Source organism: Triturus cristatus, chromosome 4_1 (assembly GCF_964204655.1).
Source record: "Triturus cristatus chromosome 4_1, aTriCri1.1, whole genome shotgun sequence".
Lineage (NCBI taxonomy): Eukaryota > Metazoa > Chordata > Amphibia > Caudata > Salamandridae > Triturus > Triturus cristatus.
Window position 1 is genome coordinate 1,110,346,228 of NC_140585.1, and position 25,092 is coordinate 1,110,371,319.

At 43.2% G+C, this 25,092-nt stretch overlaps 1 protein-coding gene across 1 annotated transcript in view; it reads left to right on the forward strand.

The window, feature by feature from the left end:
* The window catches only part of LOC146856094 (chloride anion exchanger-like), a 104,945-nt gene extending 80,128 nt beyond the window's left edge, over positions 1-24,817 (forward strand). Inside the window, exons 16-21 of the mRNA XM_085654114.1 lie at positions 156-251; positions 1,742-1,978; positions 5,986-6,040; positions 7,177-7,322; positions 15,360-15,431; positions 21,960-24,817. Of these exons, the coding sequence (XP_085510240.1) occupies positions 156-251; positions 1,742-1,978; positions 5,986-6,040; positions 7,177-7,322; positions 15,360-15,431; positions 21,960-21,983 (630 nt within the window). The 3' untranslated portion in view covers positions 21,984-24,817. The remainder of the gene's footprint in view (positions 1-155; positions 252-1,741; positions 1,979-5,985; positions 6,041-7,176; positions 7,323-15,359; positions 15,432-21,959) is intronic.
* Positions 24,818-25,092: the final 275 nt, after the last annotated feature.

The following is a 25,092-nucleotide window of genomic DNA, read 5'->3' on the forward strand; positions in this document are numbered from 1 at the left end:
ACGTTTCAACAAGTTTGCTAATGTCAACCTGCGACACGGTGACTTTGAAACAACTTTTGTTTTTCCCAAAATGGCTTTAGGTGAATTAGCGGGATATTGAAAATGAGGGATGCAAAAAATACACATGACAGAGCTCTCACCATTTCTTTTTTCAGGTTGGTTTCAGTCCCTTGAGGATATTGCGTAAACGCAACAAAGCTCTCAGAAAACTCAGGAAGCTTTTGAAGAATGGAGAACTGCAATTGACTCCTGTAAGTTCATGTCATTTTGATTATAAGCAACAGCTCTCTTTAAAATGTGTACACTATCCACGTACCTAACATGGAAAGGGCAGTAAGGATTCTTAACAAAAATTATATCACAAACAGTTCCCCTTCCAAACCACCACATATTCTATTCCCAATCGTTCTTGCTCACATTAACAAAACACACAATCTCCAATTGAAGGAGAACCATATTATTTAATGTAATAGCAAAGCAAAGGAAACATGCAATGAGTGAGGACATGACCAATACTTAATTTGTGTAGGTACTGGCAGCTGTGTGGGAGCTGATGCTGATTTTTGGGGACTGAACTGATTTTTCATCATCAGACTCCAAACCAGAGAAAAGGAGAGAGAGAGGCAGAAAAGAGCACGACGAGAGAAAGAGAAATAAAAACAGGGGAACAATGACAAAGGGAGAAAGCATGGATGCAGGAAAAAGTGCAAGAGTGAAGCAAATGTACAGATGGTGTAGGGTAGTAGGGGAAAATAGAATCAAGGAAACCATTTTATTCAGAACCCTGGCAATTGGCAGAACCACTGACAAACTCCTAAGCAGAACTTTCAATCAATCAGGGGCTTATAAAGCGCACTACTCACCCGTGTGTGTCTCAAGGCGCTGTGGGGTCACTATGGGTCCCTACACTATTCTGTTTTAACAAACTAATCGCTGGACATGAGTTACAACCCTCCCTCTTACCCTGGGGATTGACAGATAAGATACAGAGTTGATTTAAGGTATATGCAAAGTGGGCCCAGGGCTGCCACCTTTCTAGAGGGCCCCATCAATAAGCTTTAAGGGCAGTCCCAGACAGTGGCATAACACAAAATGATAGGACCTCCTGCACAATATGAAAAGGGGCTCCCAGGTCTCAATATCTCATAAATATTCAATGGATTTGCCCCCACCCCAAAGTACTGGGGTTCCCTTAAATGTTTGAGGTCCAGCAAAGAAGACTGTCATTGATCAGACCATAATTGCCGAGTTCTTGAATGAGATGAAATAGATAATAAATTCAGAGTTGTTCCGAGCAGGGGGCCCCGAATAATTTTTGGCCTGGGGTAAGATGCATATTTATATAGCACAAACTCGACCCGAAGGTATTGGAGCGCTTTACATGAGCACCGGTTAGGTTACACATTCAGGCACGGGGAGATTAAGTGCTTTGCCCAGCATCACAGGATGTGGACGCGACCCCGAGGCTCGAACCCTGGTTTCCAGCACCAAAGTCGGCAATCCAGCCGACGGACCACATCCTGTCCCTCCCTTGAAAAGATAACAACAAGCCTCAGGAAAACGGGAAAGTGAGACATGCTGCATAGGTGCATTTAAAGAGCAAGGAGAGCGGGCCACCAGATACAACAAATATCTCACCTAGGACAGGAAAGGCAAAGTTGAGCACTACGCAATGAAAGAACAAATGTTTTACATGGATACGAATTATTGGTTAAATTATATATTCTTTTTTTTCATACAGAAAGGGGTGATCTGCACTAGTTATGACTACCAAGCTTCTGATGATGAAGAAATCGACAATAACCAAATTGAGGAGTTGGACCAGCCAACGTACACCGCCGACCTCCCCATTAACATTGACTGGAACTCCGACCTGCCAAACAACATCATTGTTCCCAAAATTGATGTCCACAGCCTTATCCTCGATTTCACATCGGTCTCGTTTATGGATCTTTCTGGCACAAAGGGCATTAAATCGGTAACTAACTTTATTACCATGTTGGGACAGCTATTAGGGTGGTGAGTGGGTTGGTTGGATGGACTTATGACACTTTGGTAAAAATGCAGAGCAAAGGAGAAAATAAGAGCCAGCGATATTGCTCTGAGCTAGTATGGTGCTACAGCAGCCCCCTGCTCCTGCTCGTACCATCAACTGGAAAGGCCTCCGACTCCATTGAGTGTAAAAGACAGGATCAGCCAGACCAAGCCCCATCAAATAGTTTGGTAAAAAAAAAAATTTGCGGTGATCCTCCTGTCTGTGATGGTTTCAATATCCACTCATTTTTTAAACAGGCAAAAGTTGTGATCTCCTCATCAGATAATCAATGCAACTCCTTAGTTTGCATGAGGAGTTTATTTGCACTTTATTCCATGTGCATTCCAATGGGTTAATAGTCAAACTTTGGTACAGAGATAACTTGCGGATCATAAACAGGTCATGGGACACGGTGCTAGTTTAAGGACACTATAGCCTTATATCTTGTGGAGCCTCCAGCAGCCCTGCCAAGTGCCATGAATTTCGAGTTCGAATAACGAATTTTGGGTAATTTTCCCACAGTCCCCGAGATTTTCGTGCACAAGAACTGTGTCCCAAACCATGTAAATTCCAGTTTCTCACTTCACTTAATGCATAAAGCTGAGCTTTTTTCCAAAGGCCACAAGATGGCGCTAGTATACAGTTTAGGATTCTCGGTATTTATGATGTGGAACTACTATGTTCTTCCAGCCCAACAATCACACGCGTCACATGCCTTCAAAGAGCGTGTTGCTATCAGTATTGCGTTCTTGGCTGTAACACATCAGGAATTTGCCAAGTCTGGAGCGAAGTGCAACCTGGGCTGGGGTGTGTGTTTCTTTTGGGGCTTCCACGTGTTTTTAGGTCTCGCCTGACCCAGCGCATACGCTGGTCTGGCGAGGCATTTTGTGAGGGCTCCAAAAAGTGCTACCAGGCCAGCCTAGAGCCACAGTGCATGTGCGCGGGCGCGCGCAGGGCTTTACCGCGATTACTTTCACTTTTGCGGCCGCTTTAATGTTTGATCGCGATCGCGATCACTTTCGGGGCCCCACCCCACGGCCGCTTTGATGTTCTCCGTGAGGCTTCAATAGATTGCAGCAGTTAAAACAAGCATTGGCATAGCCAATAGGTCTCGATTTTGGGACCTTATAAGTGTTTAGTTATGCAACTATTGCATGGCTATGCCAATGCTTGTTTTTTTTGCTTCAACTAACAAAATAACAGAAAGGCCAGAAACATACAAACTCAGAAGCTCTTTTTGGTAGGACTCAGTTCCTCCTGGGCTGCTGCAGTCCAAAAGGCGTGAGATGGCGTGACCTTTGTTTTTTCTCACGGGAGGGAGATAGCTGAGGCTTGCCAAAATATATTGACCAAACTCCTTAGATTCAGGGTAAATGCCAATGCCAAGTTGGGCCTAGTTAACAATCTGGAACTAATCATGCTGCACCTGTCACATGTTGAAATATCAGCACAGGAGTAAGGACAGACTTATTTGGCAAATTAGTAATCCTGAGGCCTCCCCACTGCTGCAGCCGCGCTCCGAGTCTGTCAGTTGTTGTGACTAGCATTATCATGATTTATTAGCAGGCTCAGGCAGCTGAGAATCATGCTGGGGCCTCTCTAATATGATCCTGTTTCAGTCTGGTTACCATTGGGTCCCACGTGGAGAGCCTGGACAGACTCCTGTTAGTTCCCTTCCATTTCTGCTTCTTTGCAGCAGTTTTAAGATCTTCTTAGAGTTTCACATTGCTCAACTGGATTTCATTTCTGATATTTATGTTTCTCTCATATTGATTGCATGATTTTTGCTTGTGAGAAAGTGTCACTCCTAGTCATTGAATGTCACTCATAATTAGACTCAAATTATGAAAATGTCACTCATAACCTATCTGAAACCTTTGCAGCTATGTTCCAGAAGAGAGCACATAAAGGCACCAGAATGCAAAAACTGGTCTCAAAATAGCCTTGTAGCTAGGGGAGATCGGCTGTCCATGGTAACGTGGAATTAACCGGACGGAGGCTAATTTACCTCACTGTCTGAACCGGGAAAATATGACATCACATCATCAAAAGGCCTTGCTATATAGGATTTTTTAGAAAAGAGCTGTCTGCCCCACTCTTCGGCAACAATACTCCCCAGTGGTTGCTCAGCCTATTGTTCCATTTTATGCTTCCTAAGGCTTTACTAAACGCAGGCCTGCTTAAGAAACAATGCATTCTTATTCTGGGTTTGAAGACCATCATCTTTATGATAAGTATGGAGCGATGTGAGGCTAAGGAGCAAAGGTAGAACATTTAATACGTTTATGGCCGTGACCTCTTTCTCAAGTGAGGCGCAGTTTTGTTTGTGACAATAAACCTGCTATATAAATGTCTTATCAGTGTGTCGTGATAAATGTTTTACAGGGGGCAATCAGCTGTGACCATAATCCGTGTCAGTGTACAGCTGTTTACTGAAGCAAAGCTCTACTGAGAGTGCAAAACATATTTTTACATTTTTAGATCTGGTTTGACACCGCCTTTGTGTGATACCTATTGTCACCAGTTCTTTTTTTTCAATATACATAAAGTGGGCTTTATCTCAACCAATAGGATTATTTTTCTCTCATCTCATATTATTTGTTGTTTGATGTGTCAAACTGTATCCTATGAAGTGCTTGCATTGCAACACCTGAGGAACCGGTTCACATCTCAGGAGTCCACTAATTCAAGACAGGTTAAATTCTTTCTCTCACAGATGCATTGTATTCAAAATGCAAGACAGATGTATTGGCTGTGCTGAGCTTGTTTATTTCTTGCACCTTGTCACCAAGGGACACCTCGTAGCTTTATTTGTAAGTACGTGGGTCTGCATGAATGATCCCCAGGCTGCACTGAGTGCATGCCCATTTAATCTGGAAAATCTTGTTGGTCCCAGCCATATGCACAGCATTCTTGACTCTTGTCCAATAGGAACAATCCAGCCCGAACTGCCAGGCAAGATCCTCCTCAAACCGGAAAACAAGCAACCAAAGACTGGGTTCACCATGATTGGAACTCTTCAGTCGGGTGTAGCTTGGTTTGAGTTGCACAGTGAGCTCAGGACCAATGTCTAGGCATGCCCTTGGCCACTTATGGTGGTACAAGAAACACACAAAAGGTGATGGGAGGATGCTTACAATAAGTCTAACCACTGGCAATCACTCTAGGTAGCATTCTAGCCCATCATTCTTTTGCCAATCATGCCACCTTAGTGTGGACCTAGCTATATGCAAATCAGTTTTAACCCTGCCCAATAGGAACAGATCAGCCAAACTGCCAGACCAGGTCCTCCTTGAACAGAGTTTGGAAGAATGGCATGCCGCTCCTCCCACAGCACATTATAACAAACAAACTCAAACATATTTCAGGCTTGATGGTCTTCATCAGTGAAGCATAGCAGCCAGGTACCATGAACAAGGGAGTCTGTGCCCAGGCATTCCTAATTAACTGAATGAGACTCAACAAAAAACAACACTATTTGGTTTAGTTAATGGTAACACAAAACATTATGTCATGCCCAACTAGGTCACTTCAGTGCAAAAGAAAACAAGCAGCCTTGTCCTATTTCTTTTCTCTGAGAAGTAAAACAAAGTATTAAAAAATATAAGACTGAATTATTTACCACTAGTGTATTTTCTTTTTTCTCTTGTTATTGTATCTATATTGAAATAATACTGCTTCTATTAAAAGTTGATGAAGTTCAACAGACTTGCACATTGTAGTCATGTTGTTTCTAATGACTAATCGTTTACTGCACAGCAGTATTGGCACCCCGAGACCATGACATCATGTTCCAGTAATGGGATTCAGGCCTGGGCCGCATTATTTAGAATAAGAATAACAGATCTCCGAAATATAAGTGCGATGACAGTCAATGTCACTGATTTATTGGGAATCACAGCATGTCGACACACGCCTTTGTCTAAATGTTTGCTCTTTATTTTGCACAGATTGTCAAAGAATTCATCAGGATTGAAGTTGACATTTATATTGTGGGCGTAGACAGTAAGTATTGTATCTTATAATTTCAGTTTTAATGTTCTATATCATCCCTGAACCTATAGAGGGCAGGGTTAGTGGCTTGTCCTGCACAAATACGAAAACAGATCCATTTTGGTGAAAACTGTGGCAGAAAACACTGATACTTAAGGAAAGTGTGCTTTCGGTAGGTAGTTATTTCCAGGAGAAAGGGAGGCTTTTCATCCACCAAGAAGTGACATTGAATTTTAGCTGAATTCTACAATTACCAATTGTTACGACTTGTGCATACCATACATAATATTTAAATGGACAATTCTAATCTGTTTCAAACTATAAATACCCCTTTCATTTTTTTTAAAAACGTTTTGTTTTTTTGCCTAATAGTTGTAAATAGATATTTTTACATTACCTGTTTGATAAAAAAAACTATTTAATAAGTTTCATGTTTTTAAAAGTAATAAGTGGTTGCTGGAAGTTTAATTATTCATTAGACTTTTCAAGTTACATTAACTTTGTGTTACCATTATTAAAAAGGTTTTAGACGGTTGTTTAAAGTTCTAAACTTATGAAAAACATTAGTAATAGTTGTTGAAAAAATAAAAATGTTTTAACAATAATATTTTCAGACAGTACCAAAATCTATCTATACATTTTAAACAAAAAAGCTCAATCGTTGTCAGCTTTATTAAACTTTATTTTTCTCATGCCCAACTAAACTATCTGAGAGTTTAAAAACGTAATTGTTGTTTGCTAAACATATAGAAATATCTATTTAACATGAAACATTTGACACTGTCAAAACGTTGCAGAAACTATATGTAACATTTTGATAAAACACCCTATATAGTGTTTAAAGTTGTGTAAGGCTTTTCACTCAAATGTTTGGTGATAACACCTTTCTCAAGGAACACACATTAGGCAGACATTTGGAAATTCTACCACATGACCTGAAGAAATGGAATTACACAGGATCACTCTTGGTAAAAGTAATTCCACAGAAGTGTACATTATGTGTGTGATTCCTCGAGTGAAAGCCGATATACAAAGCTAAGATCAGCTTTCAGAACTTCTATTCACCTTTGAGGTGTGTGCAGACTGTGGACATGCATATCCCTTATCTTCAAGATTGCCGGTTTTAAATTCCTCTTCTTTACTTTTAGATGACCTTGTGGAGAAACTTCAAAGATCTGGATTTTTCGATGAAGAAGTCACTACTGACATATTTTTTCTCACCATTCATGATGCAATGTTACATATACTCATGAAAAGAGAAATGGCATGTCCACCACAGTACAGCTCCATAAAGGTAATACTAATTTCAGATAATATAATAGCTGCTCAAATGATGTTGACGACTCTGCACTTGTCCCAGGGATTTCATTACACCCCTCCTTACATGTGACCCTTTAATTCTGATACGGCTAGTGCCAAAAGATAGCAGCCCCATCGAAATTGTAAGATCCTGCGGATCCCAGTTGTGTCTCTCAAGCACTTTGCCTGCTCTAGGCAGGTGAATTCTCTCTGTGAAACTCTGTGGGAAAATGGGGAGTTACTGAGGAAATTAAGAGCAGTATTCCTGATTACACAGTTTCTTTCCTCTCTTAATTCCAATGACTTCCACTCAACCTCATCCCAGGTGTTATTGATGCTCTGGCTATGGGGGTGTGGCTTTGCCGAGCTGCGGAATGGCCGCGAGCTAGAGCGGCTCCGCCGGCCGAACTGAATTAATCCGACAACGATCCGCTAAAACTGCCTAAAGAACGAACCTGCTGCCATCCGCCTGTCCTGTGGGTGTGGCGGTAGCACCGGTGAGCGAAACTGTGACGTCCGGAGATGGCTGTGTCGAAGACGCGTGTGTGGCCTACCGGTGCGCGTCTCCCATGAAGCCGGGGCCTCGGGTGAGTGCTGTCCCGGGAGGCTCCGTGAGGCGAGAGGGGCGGCGCAAAGAAGTGCGCGAGACAGCGGATGGAGGGTGGACAGAGGCCTATGCTGTAAAGTGCACACTGCTGCAGACGGCCGTAGGTGACTGCAGAGGGGCCGGCTGAACTGAGCTCGGTGGGGAAACTGCATGGAGACCCCCTGGCCCGAACTGTAATCGGGAGAGGCGGCGGGGCAGTGAAACGTGGCGGAGTGCTTGGTCTAAGCTGCATGGGAGCATTTGTGGTGATATAGCCCACCCACCACGAGAGAGAGGGGCGCTATACTCCCGCCACGCTGTGGCCAGAAGATAGGACATTTCGCTTGGGGAATGAAGACATTGTGGGGGAGGCCACACCCGGCTGCTGGTAACCGTACCTTGGGCTTCCTGCCTGGATGCCAAAGAGCTTGCTAGATTCGTCGATGGAAGGCTGAAGTGGGCCTGACATTGGAAAGTGGCTGCCTGGGGAGGAATCTGAGTGGAGGCACCGGGTGATGCCGAACAGGTGCACAGAATACGGAGGGTAGCAGCGGATAGTGCAGCACAAGACGGCAGAGGAGACAGAGGTCAGGATCGTCGGCTCAGTGCAGCGGCCTCAAGGACATTGGAGGTGGCAGATAACTGCATGAGGGCAGAGGTGCGGAAAGCGGCTGAGGAGTGGTGCACCGTCGATCCTATACGTGGAAGACCAGTTACTGTAACCACGTGAAGGACAGCGATGATGTTTTGGGGTGCAGAGACCGAGTAATAGCGCGGAGCGCTCCCTGAGGCGCAGGGATAGGAGGGGTCGGCCTCTGGAGTACACAGAACGCGTCAGAAAATAAATGCAGTAACCCGGTCATGCGTGGGGAGCCACGTGGGGCAGGAGACGACATCTGCAAGGTAGAACACCAGTGGAGTAGCTGTGTATAGTGGCGGCGACCCCGCGAGAGCCCAAGAGAGTTGCGGAGGAGGAGCTAGAGGCATGCCGGTGCTGCTCATCTAAAGGAGAATAAAACACTGCAGTGGAACTGAGTGGCGGTCATCGATCTTTGACGGGCTTGAGAGGCTAACATCGGAGCTGAACCTCGGGGCTAGCAGTGAAGTACCCGGTACGCGTGAAGACTGCTTGTGGTAAACACTGCCACGCGGAACCAGAAAGCCGGCCGAGATGGGGAAACCGGATACGCGGCAACCCAGGATCAATTTCGACAAAAAATCCAACAAGGTGGCGGATGGCGAGTCCAGCCAGCTGAGTCTGGCGGAGGAGGGTGCCACATCGGTGCTGCCGGCAGATGACATCTGATCTATGTTCAAGGAGCTTAAATCAAGTCTTCAAGGCCTCAACTCCAAAATGGACTCCCTGTCAGAGCAAATGGACAGGATAACGCAGAGGATGGAAAAGCAGGAGGGACGTACGAGTGTACTGGAAACTAGAGTCACGGAGACCGAAGAGGGACACACAGAACTGGACAAAAAACTGCGAGAAATGGATGGAGTGCTGTAGGTGATTAAGTTAAAGAATGAGGATTTGGAAGCAAGATCGAGGAGGAACAACGTAAGAATCATAGGCATTTCGGAAACTACAGACATTCAAAATATGGAGAAGTACATAGAGACCATGATGCAAGAACTCTTCGGCCCTGTTTTGTCCCCCATGTTCCCAATAGAGCGGGCCCACAGAACGCTAGGGCCTAGGCCGCGACCAGGTACTCCGCCGAGACCTATACTGGCAAGAGTCCTCAACTATAGAGATCGGGATGCGATCCTCAGATCAGCACGGGAGATCATGCAATACAATGGGAATAACATTGCAATGTACCCCGACTTCATGCTTCAAGTCCAAATGGCCCGCAGAGAGTTCCTGCCAGCAAAGAAGATTTTCCAACAGATCGGCAGGCACCAAATATTCATTGATACTTCCTGCCAAGCTGCGGATTCAAAGTCCTGGCAAACCCACTTTCTTCACGGATGCGAAGGTTGCGCTGACCTACGCAAAACAAATGGCTAAGGAGCAGAGACAGAAAACGCAGTCGGAAGATTCACATGCAATGAATAATCTGAGCGATAATGACTGAGAACACCGGCATGCTGCACCAGCTGGGCAGATAAGTCCATATTTAAGACTTATTGAAGGGGGGTGATGTGGCTGGCTGGGGAGTCCTTTGGATTTGCGATAGTAATAGATGGCAATTACAATTTTTCTTGCAGTGTCGGGCTCTCCGGGCGCACATGTTGACCTAGTTGCATGCATTTGATGTTGGCAGGACTTGGGGCAGTCAGCGATAAGTTCAGCCACCCTGCCATGAGTGCAGGGGTTTTATGCCGGTGGACCCATGTACCCCATGGGATGATTCCCCTATGGCTCCTTCCATGGAGCTACTGTTTGCAATTGTGGGAAGTTGGGGGGGGGAGTCACAACCTGTTTGGGGGGTTGGTGTGGGAGGGGAAGGGGGGAGGGGTCAGTTCTTTTTTGGGTATCTGCCAAACAATAAATGTACACCCAGCAGTCGAAGGTGGGGGATGCGAGTGGATATACACACATGTGGACACAGACAGGCTGTTGAGACAGAAAGCGCTCTGCCTGAGTTTTTCTTCACAGTTGGCCTGGGGGGCACAACGTCTGCTACAGGTTGTACGTGTATCCATAGTCTACTCTCATTATGCCACATCTAAAATGTCTCACCTGGAACGTTAGAAGCTTGAATGATCGACGGAAGTCGAGACTAGTTCATTCCTACCTCTCCAGACATGGTGCGGACATATGTCTACTGCAAGAAACACACCTGACGAACAGTACCGCGGGTGTGCTTAGAAACAAAAGGTGGGGGGAGGTGGTTGCCAGGGGGTACTCCAACTACTCACGGGGAGTGGCTATATTGTTGCGCAGGGGATTGCAGTGCCGCACACATCACACAATGATAAATAGGGAGGGGCGGTACATTATACTACAGGGCACACAGTTCAATACGCCCACGGTGATAATTAATACATATGGCCCTAACATAGATGACCCTGATTTCTTTCGACACATTGGACAAACGGTGCAGGCATTGAATAGCCCTGCAATCATCTGGGGTGGTGATTTCAATGCGGTACTCTCAGACGTGGCAGACAGGCAGGGGGCATCACGTGAACACCACCCGAGGGCAACTGCAATGCTGCAGGAGATTATATTTGACTTACACCTAGTAGGCTCCTGGAGAGCGCTACACCCTACTCTTAGAGAGGGCACATGTGTGACACACCACTGCAGCGCTTGGTCAAGGCTGGATTTTTGGCTGATCTCTAGAGATATGCACACCTGGGTGACCGATGCTGCACACCACCCACGTACACTATCGGACCACGCACCAGCCCAGCTGACAATTAAAGTGCCCGCTCCATACATCTCTCCGTTCAGCTGGAGATTTCCCTCAGGGGCATTGCAAGATCAAGTTTTTAGGGTAGAGATACGGGGGAAAATTGAAGACTACTTCACACTTAATGAGGGATAGGTGGACTCACCTGGTACGTTATGGGAAGCATTAAAGCTGTGATTCGGGGAGATTGCATAGCACTTAAAACAGGGGTCCTGAGAGCTATACGCTCCACTTTGCAGAGACTGGAGCGTGAGATTGGAGAGTTATGGTGCAGATCCAGACTAAGATGTCGCAGTTTCAGGTAGAGGGGGAGAGAGAAACGGTGTATTTATATAAAAATGCTCAGGCACGGCGCTATGGAGAGGGGGAAAGAGCTGGGAAAACACTAGTGGGCATGCTCAGGCCACCAAGGGGAGCAGATTATATTACTGAAATGCTTACGGAGGATGGGGAGCTGGTTAGAACACCGCCAGAAATTCTAAACCCAATGTCCCGTTATTACGAAACATTATACACCTCCAAGTTTGACCCGCCGCAGTCTGAAATAGTGGACTACCTGGATACCATGGCATTGGCATGGTTTAGCGACAGTGCCAGGCAATACATGGAGCTCCCCATTACGGTGGAAGACATTAGGCAAGTAATAAGCAGTATGCCGGCGGGGAAGGCTCTGGGGCGGACGGCCTCACAGCGGCCTTTTATAAAGAATACTCTGATATACTGGCACCTCGACTCTTACAGGTATACCTCGAGGCTATGGAGATGGGCATCCTGCCCCCCATGCTGAGAGAGGCCACTATAGTCGCCCTGCTGAAACCTGACAAGGACCCCGCTGTGCCAGACTCGTATCGCCCACTTTCCCTAATTAATTTGGACGCTAAGATTTATGCCAAACTCATTGCTAACAGGCTGCAACCAATGCTGCCGCAGATAGCATTGCCAGACCAGTCTGGTTTCATCCCAGGCCGTTCAACTGCACATAATCTACGTACATTGTTTGGGGTCCTGCACTATCTGGCCCCCCCATGTACAAGCAATTGCTGCACTGCTAGACGCCACAAAGGCATTCGATTCGTTGGAGTGGAAATTCCTCTTTGTGCTGCTGCCCCGTATGGGGGACAGCCCCCTATTTCTCAAACAAATTCAGTTGCTATACACAAAGCCTATGGCATGGGTCAGGAAAAACGGGCAGGTATCGGAGTCTTTTGCCATAACTAAGGGGACAAGACAGGGCTGTCCACTGTCGCCACTGTTATTTGCCATCGCAACGGAACCATTGGCTGCCCGGCTCCGCCAGCATCATACACAAAGGAGTATTGGACTCACGTCCAGAGGACTGTTGATCTCAATGTATGCCGATGACATGATAATCTATCTTACAAACCCCAGGGACAATTTTGTGGCAGTAATGAGAGAGATCGTGCGATATGGAGGGCTTACGAGCATACAGGTAAACTGGTCTAAATCCATGATCTTTCCGCTCACCGATAACAACACTCAGGTAGACACAGAATATCCCATACAGTGGGCAAGTGGGTTAGTCAGATATTTAGGAATATGGGCGAGTAGATCGGTGCATGAGATATGGCTGGCAAACTACGCAACAGTGGTGGACTGGCTTGAATGCAAAGTACAGAAATGGAGACATTTACCGCTGTACTTGATGGGTCGAATAGCCATTGTAAAAATGGTGATACTACCCAAGCTCCTATACCTGTTTGTCAATATTCCAATGCCGCTTAATACACATTTTTTTCGGAAACTGCGATCTCATATCCTAGACTTGGTATGGGCAGGCAAGCAGCCCAGAGTGTCCTGGAAGCTGCTGACACTGCCTTTTGCCCAGGGAGGCTTAGGGGATCTTGATTTCGAACTTTATGCCTATAGTGTTCAGGCACAATATTTGCATTTCTGGCAGCATCCTACACTCTTTCAGCCCCACGTGGCGGTAGAGATGGACAGTGTTGCTCCCATTCCGTTGAATACCGCGATCTACCAGCCTTATAAAAGGCCCCAATTAGAAATTGACACGGTTGAAACCATGAGATGGGCATGGAAAGGGATTGCTAAGAGGGTTCATCTGGAGGAGCTATACGCACCGTCCATGCCACTGGGGGGTAACCCGTTGCTAACTCCACTAATGGATAAAGCAGTCACATGAAGAGCCACGGTGCATGCATTGGTGAAGGGTAGGAATCTCTTTACAGATGATACATTCCTGACATTACAGCAGATGTGCAATTCTCAAACACCGACTGGATCAGACACGCTCTTATACTATCAGATTAGGGCAGCTTGGTGTGCTAGAGATGTGTCCTTCCCACAGGTGCCTCCTGCAGTACCTGCGTTAGAAAATGTGCTGTCTAACCCTTCTCCTCGTAAGTTGATTACGCGTATCTATAGTATAACACAACAAGAATCACCGGTCACGGTATGGACGGCCAGGGCAGAGTGGGAGAGAGATTTGAATATTGTCATCACGGATAAGCAATGGCAATAAAGCTGCTCGCAATTGGAACAACTCTCACCCAATTACAGGCTGCGCCTAATCCACTTCAACTTTTTACATAGGCTATATCGAACGCCCTCCCAGCTGTATCGCATGGGCATACATCTGGACACGAGATGTTGCAGATGCGGGGCCCCTGACGCCACATTTTCACACTTGGCATGGGCGTGTGGACCGATAGAGAAGTTTTGGGTGGAGGTAGTGGGGTACATTCGTCAAATCACGAAGCATCAGTTTCAGGCCACTCAACTGACGGTGAGTCTGGGTTTTGTTTTTGATGTCCCAAAGAGCTCTTGAAAGCTCACGGCTATGCTGTTGCTGCTGGCTAAGAGGCAGGTGGCAATCCATTGGAAGAAGCAGCGGCCACCTACAAAAGCGGCGTGGGTGAATAGTGCGGCATACTGTAAAGACCAACTGTCACACTATTGGGAATTAATGCCTAGCAGATCCAGGCCGACAGACATTTGGAAACCATTTGTGGCCTGGTTAAACGCTGGAGGCTCAGACCTTCAAAGGGGTTAAGCGGTGGAGCGTGGGTGGGGTGGCTTTAAAAATAGGGTCATTGATACATTTCTAGGGTTGCAGTACCAAGTGAAGGGACGCAAGGGGAGAGTAGTTCGAGACCAGAGCCATAGAGGGGAGTGTGGGGCGTGTCTGACCATGACAACCACATACACCAAGAGACATGCGGTGTGACATTACAGACATTTTGGGTAAGGCAGAAGGGATGGGGGGCTGTTGTTTTGCAAGATATATGTAAGCACAAATTTGCGTCATACGTTGCAAGGTGCTGTCGAGTGAACATAGTATATGTTGTAACCTGTGATCGATACATCGCTGCCGGCCCGCCGGGTTGTAGGCATACAAGCCGTGTCTTGAGGGTAATGCTGATAATGGATTGTATGCTGCCGGCCTCCGGGTTGTGGGCGAACAGCTGTGTTGCACTGAAAATTTCTGTCAAAATCAAAAAAAAAAAAGGATGCTCTGGCTATCATTAACTCCTTTATTGTGGACCAAAATTCAGGGTACTCATAATGAGGCCCTTAACATAGCTGACATCATGTGAAGATGAGCATAAATCACTTTGCTTTTCCAACAGCAATAACAACAACCAAACCAACACTGAGAGCTCCCTTGAAATCATTTTTCCATTGCTCTAATGAATGTCCCAAAGAAATTTGAGGGAAAGCCTTTTAACTGTTATGCAATACTTCTTTAGTAAGCTAATTCTTTGGGAGCACACCGTTTCATTTTCCGAGGATGCTGGTACATAATTTTATTTCTGAGTCTCACAAGTTGTAGAAAACCAACTTCTCCTGAATGATTAATGATAATTATTAAGGTTGGACCCTTCATTTTGGATTAAGTCCATCCATCCCGCTAGGCCCGCTCAGATGGCAAGTAGCAGCTCTCATCTTCTTTGTCTCACAACAATGTACATAGAATAATAAAGATAATAAGCATTTTGAAAATGTATTTTTAAAGAATTTTGGGATGATCTCTGAATGAAAACTGCTAATAAATGTAAGAGGTAGATACTTTGCTAAAAGAAATGCTATTTCTTTTTTACAACAGGAGAAAGGCACAAATATGTATGATAGCGTGGCTGAATTCCAAAATGGAAACCTCCGCAGTAGGGAACACGCAGTAAGTTTTCACTTTTCTATTTATGGTGCATAAGTCATTGTTAATGGTCTTCATTTTGCAACTAGTGATAACCCTTAATTAGAATTTGGTACTAGCATATCCAGTCATCCATTTACTGCTTCATAGATGTCTGATTTGAATGACCTTGAAAGGAACAGACCTATAGAATTATTTGTCATGAGCATAATAGTTATTTTCCTTCCCTATGACTAGTGGTTGAAAGATTTGGTGCCGTGTTTTGAGTTTTAGAATAAATTCCTCATATTGTACTGACTAGCTTTGAACTTTCCATAGTTTAGTATAATTTTCAGACACCTTAAATGAGTGTCCAGTGAAAATGTGCCTAAAATTGTTTTTGAAAACAAAATGTGGAAAATCACCACATTCGTCATTGACTTCTTATCGTCATCGATAGAGATTTCTCTTCCAGCCTCCCTCCGAAAGAAACCTCACCTACTAGTCCCTAGTTACAGTCTAAAGCAATTACATATCCACAATAGGCCTATCTAAAGTCCTGGAGTCCAACTTCTACCCTCATGCCCCCACACATTTGTCAACTACAGCTTTCTCCAGGGCTGTCTCCTGAGAAGTCAATTGCTGTGCCCTCCCATCCATGACCAGTGATACAACCTCTTTTACCATGTCATTCAAATTAATTGTGAACATTTCCCCATGAAGAAGCTGGCTATAAAAGTGTAGCCTCTTCGAAGAAGCATTGGGTTTTGCCAAGGCTACACATTTCTTTTGATTCCAAAGTGCACAGGGGCAAGGAGGATTTAATTCATAAACACCATACATGAAAACCTTAATCTATCTTACAGAATATAATGCTTACATTTGAGCATCACAAACTGCAGGAGAAGTCCCAATTTCTCAATTGACGTTAAGCGATGTCTTTTTTAAATTCTGCAATTTTCACCCTCTTCATTAATTGCTCCTTGATACTGGGCCAGATCCTGGCCCAAGCAAGCATATATGGATCACACACAAGGAATTTTCTTAGTTCCCCGAAATATCAATTAGATGTGGGTGATATTCTGGTTATACAAGCAAAACTCATCAATTTTGAACTACCCACATTTTATGGAATTTGATATTTTAATTTTGGGTAGTTTTCACCCTTTGGAAACTGGCTTGAACACAAAATGTATCACAGAACAATAAAACTGGAGCTGTAAGACATTTTACCTTCGAACCAAATCTATGCTGGAATCTCATGTACATTTTGAATGCAAGGTATGCACTAGTATTCAGACTCTACATGGAATATTAGCTAGCAAACCCAAAGAAGTTTCAGGTGATTTTGCATAACTTTTACAAACAAAATCAAATCTTGCAATATCCACATCTGCAGTAGAAACTACTGGTCAATTTCTAACATTGGCCTGCTCCCAAAGGCCCAGGAAAATCTGCCACATCCCATATATATGCTGTGTTTAAAGTACTAAGCGCTATGCAATCAGGTATCAACTTCTGGTAAGAATATAAAAAGTAATTTTAAATGTTGCAAATGTTGGCTATAACATTCTTGAAGATAATTCATCTCCTGTTATATTGAAGTTGTGTTTATTAATAGCCTTTGACTTTCTGTCATTATGGATGTGACAAGGGAGTAAGGAGAAGCCATGGACCTTTCTGAGTCCTTTTTGAGCACCAGTGGTAAAGCTAATAGAGGGACAAATGGGACTGCAACAACATTTATGTATGCAACAACACGATGTATGCTTTGCTCTTCCTGATTGTGCAACTTGAACAAATCCAAGGTATTTTCAAGGTTTACTGAAGACCCAACTGTGAGAATTGTGCAATAACTTAATCACTGTATTCCACCACAGCCTGTGAAAGAAGCTGTGGCACCCATTAGCAGCAATTAAGTAGTAAAAGTAGTAATAGTATGGCTGCCATATATTTTATACCTGAACCGCACTTGTAAAAGTTGCCCTAACCAGGGATAAAAGTACGGACCTATTAGTTCCAGAACTTTGCTACAAACTTTGCACATATTGCATTGGCACGTGCACAATATCTACTTAACATTTTCATAAATTTAAGTATGCTTTTAGAGTAGGAAGCCCATTTGGCGATACATTATTCGCAGAAATTGGCAGTAGATCACTATCTATGTATTCATGCAAGCCATGTGTCATTCTCAGACAGGTGCAACTATGTAAATCAGCCACCCCCACTCCTATGCTTCTTTTATCACAGTGGAAGCCTATTATGGGATACCAGATCGGTCCTACTGTAATCCCAACACTGCACTGCTCAATGGAAGCAGGAATTGTAGTATATTTGCAAACCATGCCTGACCCTCACGCAGTGCAATGGTTCCATTAAAACTGGAGCCTGAGGGTGTCCCAGATCTCCCTGAAAAAAACATATGGCAAGCTTTGCACTTTAACCATGTGAAGTTGAAGTCTCACACATAGCTGTGTGTGAAGGAGCCAGGGAGAGGCAGATGGCCAGGGAAGGGCATTGCATAAATGAATGTGTAGAGGAAAGAAGGAGCAGTGAAATCAGTGCAGGCTGTGACTCTACAATTTGTAAACACTGGGGTGGAACACTGTTGTGCCATCATGACACATAACCTAAAAAAGTGCCCCGCACCCAAAGCGAGTTGTTTTGGAAATGCCCTCAACAATTCCTCTTCCTGTATCGAAGGCATTGCTTGAACAATAAACACGTGTGTGGTCTTACTGGATGCCATCTTCTGGCCCTCCTTCCTTTGGGTCAGGATGCCTATCGCTGCATCTTCTCCTAATAACAGATAAGTACTATAAGTTGATTCATCGAGGTTAAAGCCCTCTTGCTCTTTTTCATCCCTACTGGGCTTTGAGACTTTGATTCATGAGTACATTACTATTAAGTAATTGATATTACAAGAATGATGTGTTGACGCCAATCAACTCCCTCGTAAAAGATGGCAATGAAGACCCAGGCTAAGAGGAAAAGGGTCGAGGGAATGGGGGCAGAGAGAAAGTAAGGCAATCCTGCAGGTCAGTTCTTGAAAGATCTGGCCTGTATTGCCAGGCACAGTGTCTTTAGTAAGGTAAAGGTTAGGACTCCTCCTAAGGGTGAGAGAACACAAATTGCTACATGGGTCTGCAAACCAAAGGGAAGTATAAGACACAAATACCATAGACAGAGACATACTCGGTGCAGGCAAATGGTATGCTGTAACTAGCTCACGGTGCACCCTTGAAAGCAGCATGGGTGCTGAAGATAAAAACCGCTGCAGCACCCGGAAGGAAGGTGACTGGATGGGAAAGGCAATCTCAACAAAAGGATTAGAGTGAGGATAACAAGGGAACTGACTTCACCATCCACGGTAAAAAACAACAAAATGAGGGAGCGAGTCAAGCCAGGTAAAACTAATTAGAGTAGCAAGGAGTCACAGCAACCACTATTGCGAGACAAGTGAGCTCAGCGTGAGAAGCACCGTTGACCACGAAGCGTGTCTAGATATCCTCTAGTGTCGCAGGCTGCAACTCCTACTCTGGGAAATGTGTAGGTTTATGTGTCGAACAGGGTAATTTCCATTGTTATGTGCTGTCTCTTCAATGTTTGCCTCTTCCTAAACCTCACAGTCTCGTGACCTGACAATTGGCAGGTTTCGAGGCTTTATCATATACATATACAGTGTTAAAAAAACAAAAGAGCTCCAAAAAATATTTTTCTGTTAGCCATCAAATGTATTATTATTTGTATCTTACACGGAAGCCTGCAATACATGTATAGAAATACATAGTTTATTTTCTTGACATAATCTGCAATAATTTACCCTTACAGTTGAGTTGTGATGCTCCAATGTCTACTTTCAAAGCCAGAGGGCACTGTAAAGGATGTGTCACACCAGAATTACAATCCTTGTTTAAACAAAAAAAATACACAAATAGCTGTTCACCTCTTCTGAAATGTGTTTCTCTAAGACCATAAAAGGAAATTAGTAGTAAGGAGACATGTATTGCAGTAGGTGTTATTGCACAGCAATAATTCATTACACAAAAGCAACAGTGCAGCATAATTCTGCACATTCCAGAGTGCTGCTTTTTTAGAATGTGACAAACAATAATCTGCATATAATTAGTTTTTGCAACATATTATTAGCTGCATATTCATATTCACTGCAAGCTATGCATATATTCTACATATCGGAATTAAACAGTCACTTTAGTCCGAAAGGGTAACAGTCCAACGATGTAAGCATTTCCAGGGTATAACCAATGGTGTGACAGAGCATTCCTTGGCATAATCTCTCCATATGTCTAAAACCACCTTGCATGTCTTGACTTTTTTATGGAACACAGCCTTCAGCTTTATTCTTCTATATGGTCAAAGAAACCATTTGTAACTTGAAATATTCATTTAATGTACGAGTGAGGATCCTTTTATCCACGTGTATGAATGTGTACTTTCACAAAGTAGAGAAATAGTTGGCATTGGTTCCTTCCAAGGAACCTTGTGTCCCTTCTGACACTAAAACGTGCCTTACCCACTGTTATACAAAAGATTATATAGGGTTAAACTAGGCTGCTTCTCATGCAGAGCTTAGCTAGTGATGTACAGTTTTCCCCGGGATCTTAGTCAGTCTTCTGTGTGGTTTAACCTTTAATGGCAACCATTACATCAATTTCAGTTAACACAGTAATCGCACAAGACCCAGATATGTAAGTAGTGAGATAGTTTTTCTTCATATAGTTTCCTCATCCAAGGCTTTCACATCAAAGTAACAAAAGCCACATTAAAGCTCTTCCATAAATCTGTCCTGTAAACCCAGTGACTACAGCAGCAAATCTGAGCTGCTAAACCTCCTTGTCTGGCCAGTCCTACCAAATTGTGATGTCTTGCTTGTCAAGACCAAACCCAAATGGTGTAGATCAGTGACCTATGAATGTCGAATATATCCAGTCAGTTTTAACAGAAGGGGATAAAGCATGAACAGCTCTAACTGCACAAGAAAAATTAGTTACTTAGTGTAGTTTCTATTCAGAAACTTCCCAATGCCAAAGAGTCTTATGAAAAGGTTCATCTTGCTGGTAATGTATTCACTCATACAAAGAATGTGAAGAAGACAGGTATATTATTTGGCTCTATGATGTCTGGGTAGAAACAGTCAATTGCAGTGACAGCTTCGTCTAATTAACATTTATTTCTCTCACCCATTTATGCTAGAAGAAGAGATATTGTATCAAGAGTTATCACAGGCCGCAAAATTATCATAATCCTCTGCTAAGAGGGATTTGGGGAAAAGAGAATGTTAAACTCAAAACCCTTCAGAATATAGCAGCAATTGCCAGTACCAATAGGGCTCTGCTGATTTATATTTCACTGATATAGTAATACAAAATGTATACATTTTGTGGACTTGACACAGCAAAACCTACAATCAAATCATCCTAAAAAAATGTTGGTAGAATCGTTTCTCCAAAAATGTATGTTGCTGAAGAATTATCCAGGCTACAAGGTTTCCCATTTTTCTCTTCCACCAAAAATACTACTTTCCTGTTGCGCAATTTACATGAATCTTCTAACACTACCTTAAGTACGAGGCCATTAAACGCACCAACTTGGTGAAGCTTGAAAGAAATCATTCTTGAAGGGGCTGAGTTTTGCATGTCCCAAGCCACCAACATGCTTAAAAAATACTTCATTGTCTGCCACTGAATGTTTAAGGTTCCAGCGTTGACTTGTGAATCTTTTACGACCTCGATTCCACTTACTCAAAGGGATATGTCCTAAAACCCTAGCCATACACCCTGCTGTAACAGCAGAATCCTACTGAAACTACCAGATATATGATAGCACATGGAGGAAGATGACACAAGAAGCCTTTATTTAGGTGGTCAATTCAAACTTGCTTATTTTGGTTTAGATTATGATTTATTTGGCAACATTATTAAGGTGTGATGCCCTCCAATACTGCTGAACAGAAAGCTAATAATATACTCTTTTGGTCTTATTGAAAAAATAGAGTGAAAAAAATGCACAGGGGAAATACCATTACCCACAGTATCAGACATTATTGGCATCAGACTATGAGTTTTTAATGTGGACTAACATGTCATAACAATGTGTGCAACTAGCAGTAAAGCATAGTTCCCTACTTGGGTATTAATTTGGCCACACAAATTTCTCTAGGCATTATCTGGAAGAAACTGCAATGGCAAAAACCAGGGGTTAATTGTAATTTGCTCGGAACCCGTGATTTGTAATCTGGCACCAACAGCATTTGCTCCCAGTATTTTTGATGATGGAGATTAATAATGTTTCATACTTTCTTAAAAAAGGTTAAAAATATCACATCTCCTGAATTTTAGAACATTTAGAATATGTACAACATATTTGCAACATATATACTTGAAGATCTGCCCAGTTTGGCATGTTTGTTTTGGGCACTTCCCCCAAATAATTAATTAGTACACATATAACTGTTAGTCATCAAGAGCTATTGTGATTTTGGGAATGAGGAAGATTGATTGTTTCTCTCTACAAGGAAGTATACTAATTGCATTTATGTTTTCTTTCTAGGGGCCAGCTGAGACAAGATTCTAAGAGAAATTGTTAAAACAACACTGGTTCCCATCTAAGGAATGGCAGGCGGGACATTGCACAGAGAGGTCCACACTTTGAAGATGTAATAGCAGACATGAGAGTGGCAACAATATCTCCAATATTGACATAAGGCAATGTCCTTTAGAGTCGGTTTCCCGAAGACGTAAAAGATCTTTCTTCTAAGGCTGACTTGGAAACATCTACCTTAATGCTCTTGTGCAACATGCGGATCTCAATATGAAAACGCAGTGGCCCGATTCACTTTTTCTTTCTTCAGGGTTGAAAGAAAATAGTGCTGTTAGTTAACAATAACTTGTTAGTTACAGTGCTATGACAAGCATTACATCAAGGGCTATTTTAGAGCAAGTTTTATTATCTGCTAAATTCTGTACATCTGACATTCCAGTTTCAAGAGTAAACAAGTTCCAGATGATCCAACCGATTACAGAGGCGACCACTGCTACCTTATAAATTTCCTGACTAGTTTACACAACAAAGTACAAAAACATTGTGTTGTATTGTTTCTCTACAAGGATGCCAAAATAATGGAGCTCCTTTTCCGAAGTACCTTTAGAAGCAGGATTTTAAGGGATGCTTTCTTAACAATCTGAGGGTAATAATCTTCTTCAGTTTGTCTATACAACAGCATCTCTGTATCGTGGTTCAGAAGATCTCACAATATTTCTCTTCAACTCTTTCTGCATATCTCAAGAAACAGGTCTGTGGAGAAACCAGTCTTCACATGGAGAACAAATTACTTTCTTTTTACTTCTTATTGACAACATTGCCCTGTTATGCTGTAAATTTGATCAATATGCTCCTAGTTTGCCAAAGGACTCCAGACATGAGTGTGCGAACACAGGACCCAACGATTTAATCAAAAAGCACATTTGATCAGAATTGGACTTGCACACACATGAATTGATCATTTGGATGTTACATCGAAGATCACATTGACACTTTTAATCCATATATTTATTTGACATATATTTGAAACCCCCAAACCACATTCAGTTTAGACTAAACATGTTGCATGAATATGACAGGAATGTTTGGGGGCAAGTAGGTGACAGGGGGGACTCAGAGTTTTGATTGCATTAAGTTGTTAAATATTCTCGCTATACTGTAGTTATTCATATTTTTTCACTCAATATTGAAACCTCTCACTTGTCATTGTATAGTACTGAAGCAGACATCCTTCCAATAAGACCACTATTCCCGTAAACCCCACACAACTGTCTGCAGTAAATTAGCATACAATATTCCAATATTGTATCGTTGACAAACCTAACACCTAATCTGATGAACAGTGCAGCTAGTATTGATAAATTCTGCGACACGACATGCTGATTAATTCCATAGGCCTGTCAAAATTCCACTCTGAAAACATTTAGCTGGGATCTCGAAACAATTGCGATGTCAATTCCTTTGAATAGGATTTCTTTAGCTATTAGAAGGTGAATATTTTTCTATGACCTTGCACAAGGACTAGGCGCATTGGCTAGTGGCTGATGTGTCCATTCTCAATTATTCAATTTGGCAATAAGTATTTTACGTGCATTGGTTGGTCTGTTTACCTCAATCCCCTGCACTAAGATAGATTGCTGAGAATTGTCACAGCTTTTTTCTACTGTACGCAGAGCTGACACTATGACTCCATGTGGCACATGTGTTGAAATGTTTAGGTGGAACAGCGAGGTAAAAGGGACTGGGGTGTGAGTCCGGCGAATAAGCAAATCATATACAGAAGAGGGAATTTTCTGATGAAATATCGCAAAAGCAGAGTCTAGGGGAGAGATCAGACAGGGTATTAAAAATGTGCCACAGGTAAAACTAGAACACTTGCAGTCCTGCAAGTACACACCAAAATTCCTAGTCCCCACCAACACATTACAAGCAGTGCTTTAAATGGGAAAAAAATAGTGCAGGTACTTTCAAATGTGATGAGTGAGTGGGGCCTCAATTCCTTACAACACAGCATGATTGTGAACACCCACATCATGCAAATGAGCCCACACTGAATAGTTCAGCGGGGCTCGGCTCACAGCTACAGAAATGTTTTAACTGTCATAGACAAGCTACCAGCCCTAGCAGTCAATGCACCTATCCTTTCATAAGTACCGGTACCCTCCTCGGCAGTAGAGAAGTGCCGGTACTCAGAGTGACAAAAATAAGAAGTGCCGGTACTCAGTACCTGTGAGTACCGGCCCATTTAAAGCACTGATGACAAGTCTGCCTTGCACCCTAGAACCTAATGAAGAGGAAGACATAATGGAGAAAGGCAGAGGCAAGTCAGCCTGTGTGAGAAAGAAGTTTCAATGTTAATAGAGTATAATAAGTGCAGAGGGAATAAGAAAAAAGGTGTAGGAAGAGAGCAATGATAAAAGAGAGCAAAACTGAAAGATAAAATGGGTTAAAAAAGAGAGAAGATTAAAGTAAGTAATGGAGGGATATGAAGAGAAGTTAGAAATAAACAAAAGGATAACATGCACTGACAAAGCCAATTGTTCTTGCATAGGCTGCTAGCCTTTTGGGTTAGTCAATGCTTCCTTTATTTTGTCATTTGTATGCATAGCTTTGTTGTTGGGAAAGCAATAGCCCTCATCAATCAAAACAAATTGGGTAGTAAAAGCATTTTTTTCCAGTCTCAAAATCCATACATCAGCGTGGTAGTCATTGGCACTGAAGAGAACTACTTTGTGTGCGGATGTGCTACTTGTGAAAGGGTAGAATGCCGTCACTCATAGTGTAGTTAGCAATCGGCTGAAGTGGTCTGACCTATTGCCCCATGCTATATGCTGCAGTCAGTGGAAGAAAATTTGAATGAAAAGAAAGCCCCTGAAATCAATTATATCGTACTTCTATTTTTCGAAAAATCAAAAGGTTTTTGCCTGTGTCAGACCTAAGACGAAACGCAAGACAAAAAAAGCAACAGGCAGATGTAAAGTTAGAAATGTGTTGAGAAAAAGGAAGAGTGGGAGAAAGCAAAGCTGTGAACATAACCACAGTGAGCACACAGGGTCCTCATATTGCTGCTTACCTATAAGTTATGTCCACTGCAGCATAGTTAGATGAACACATTACGTGCAGTTGGAGACCCCTTTGTAGC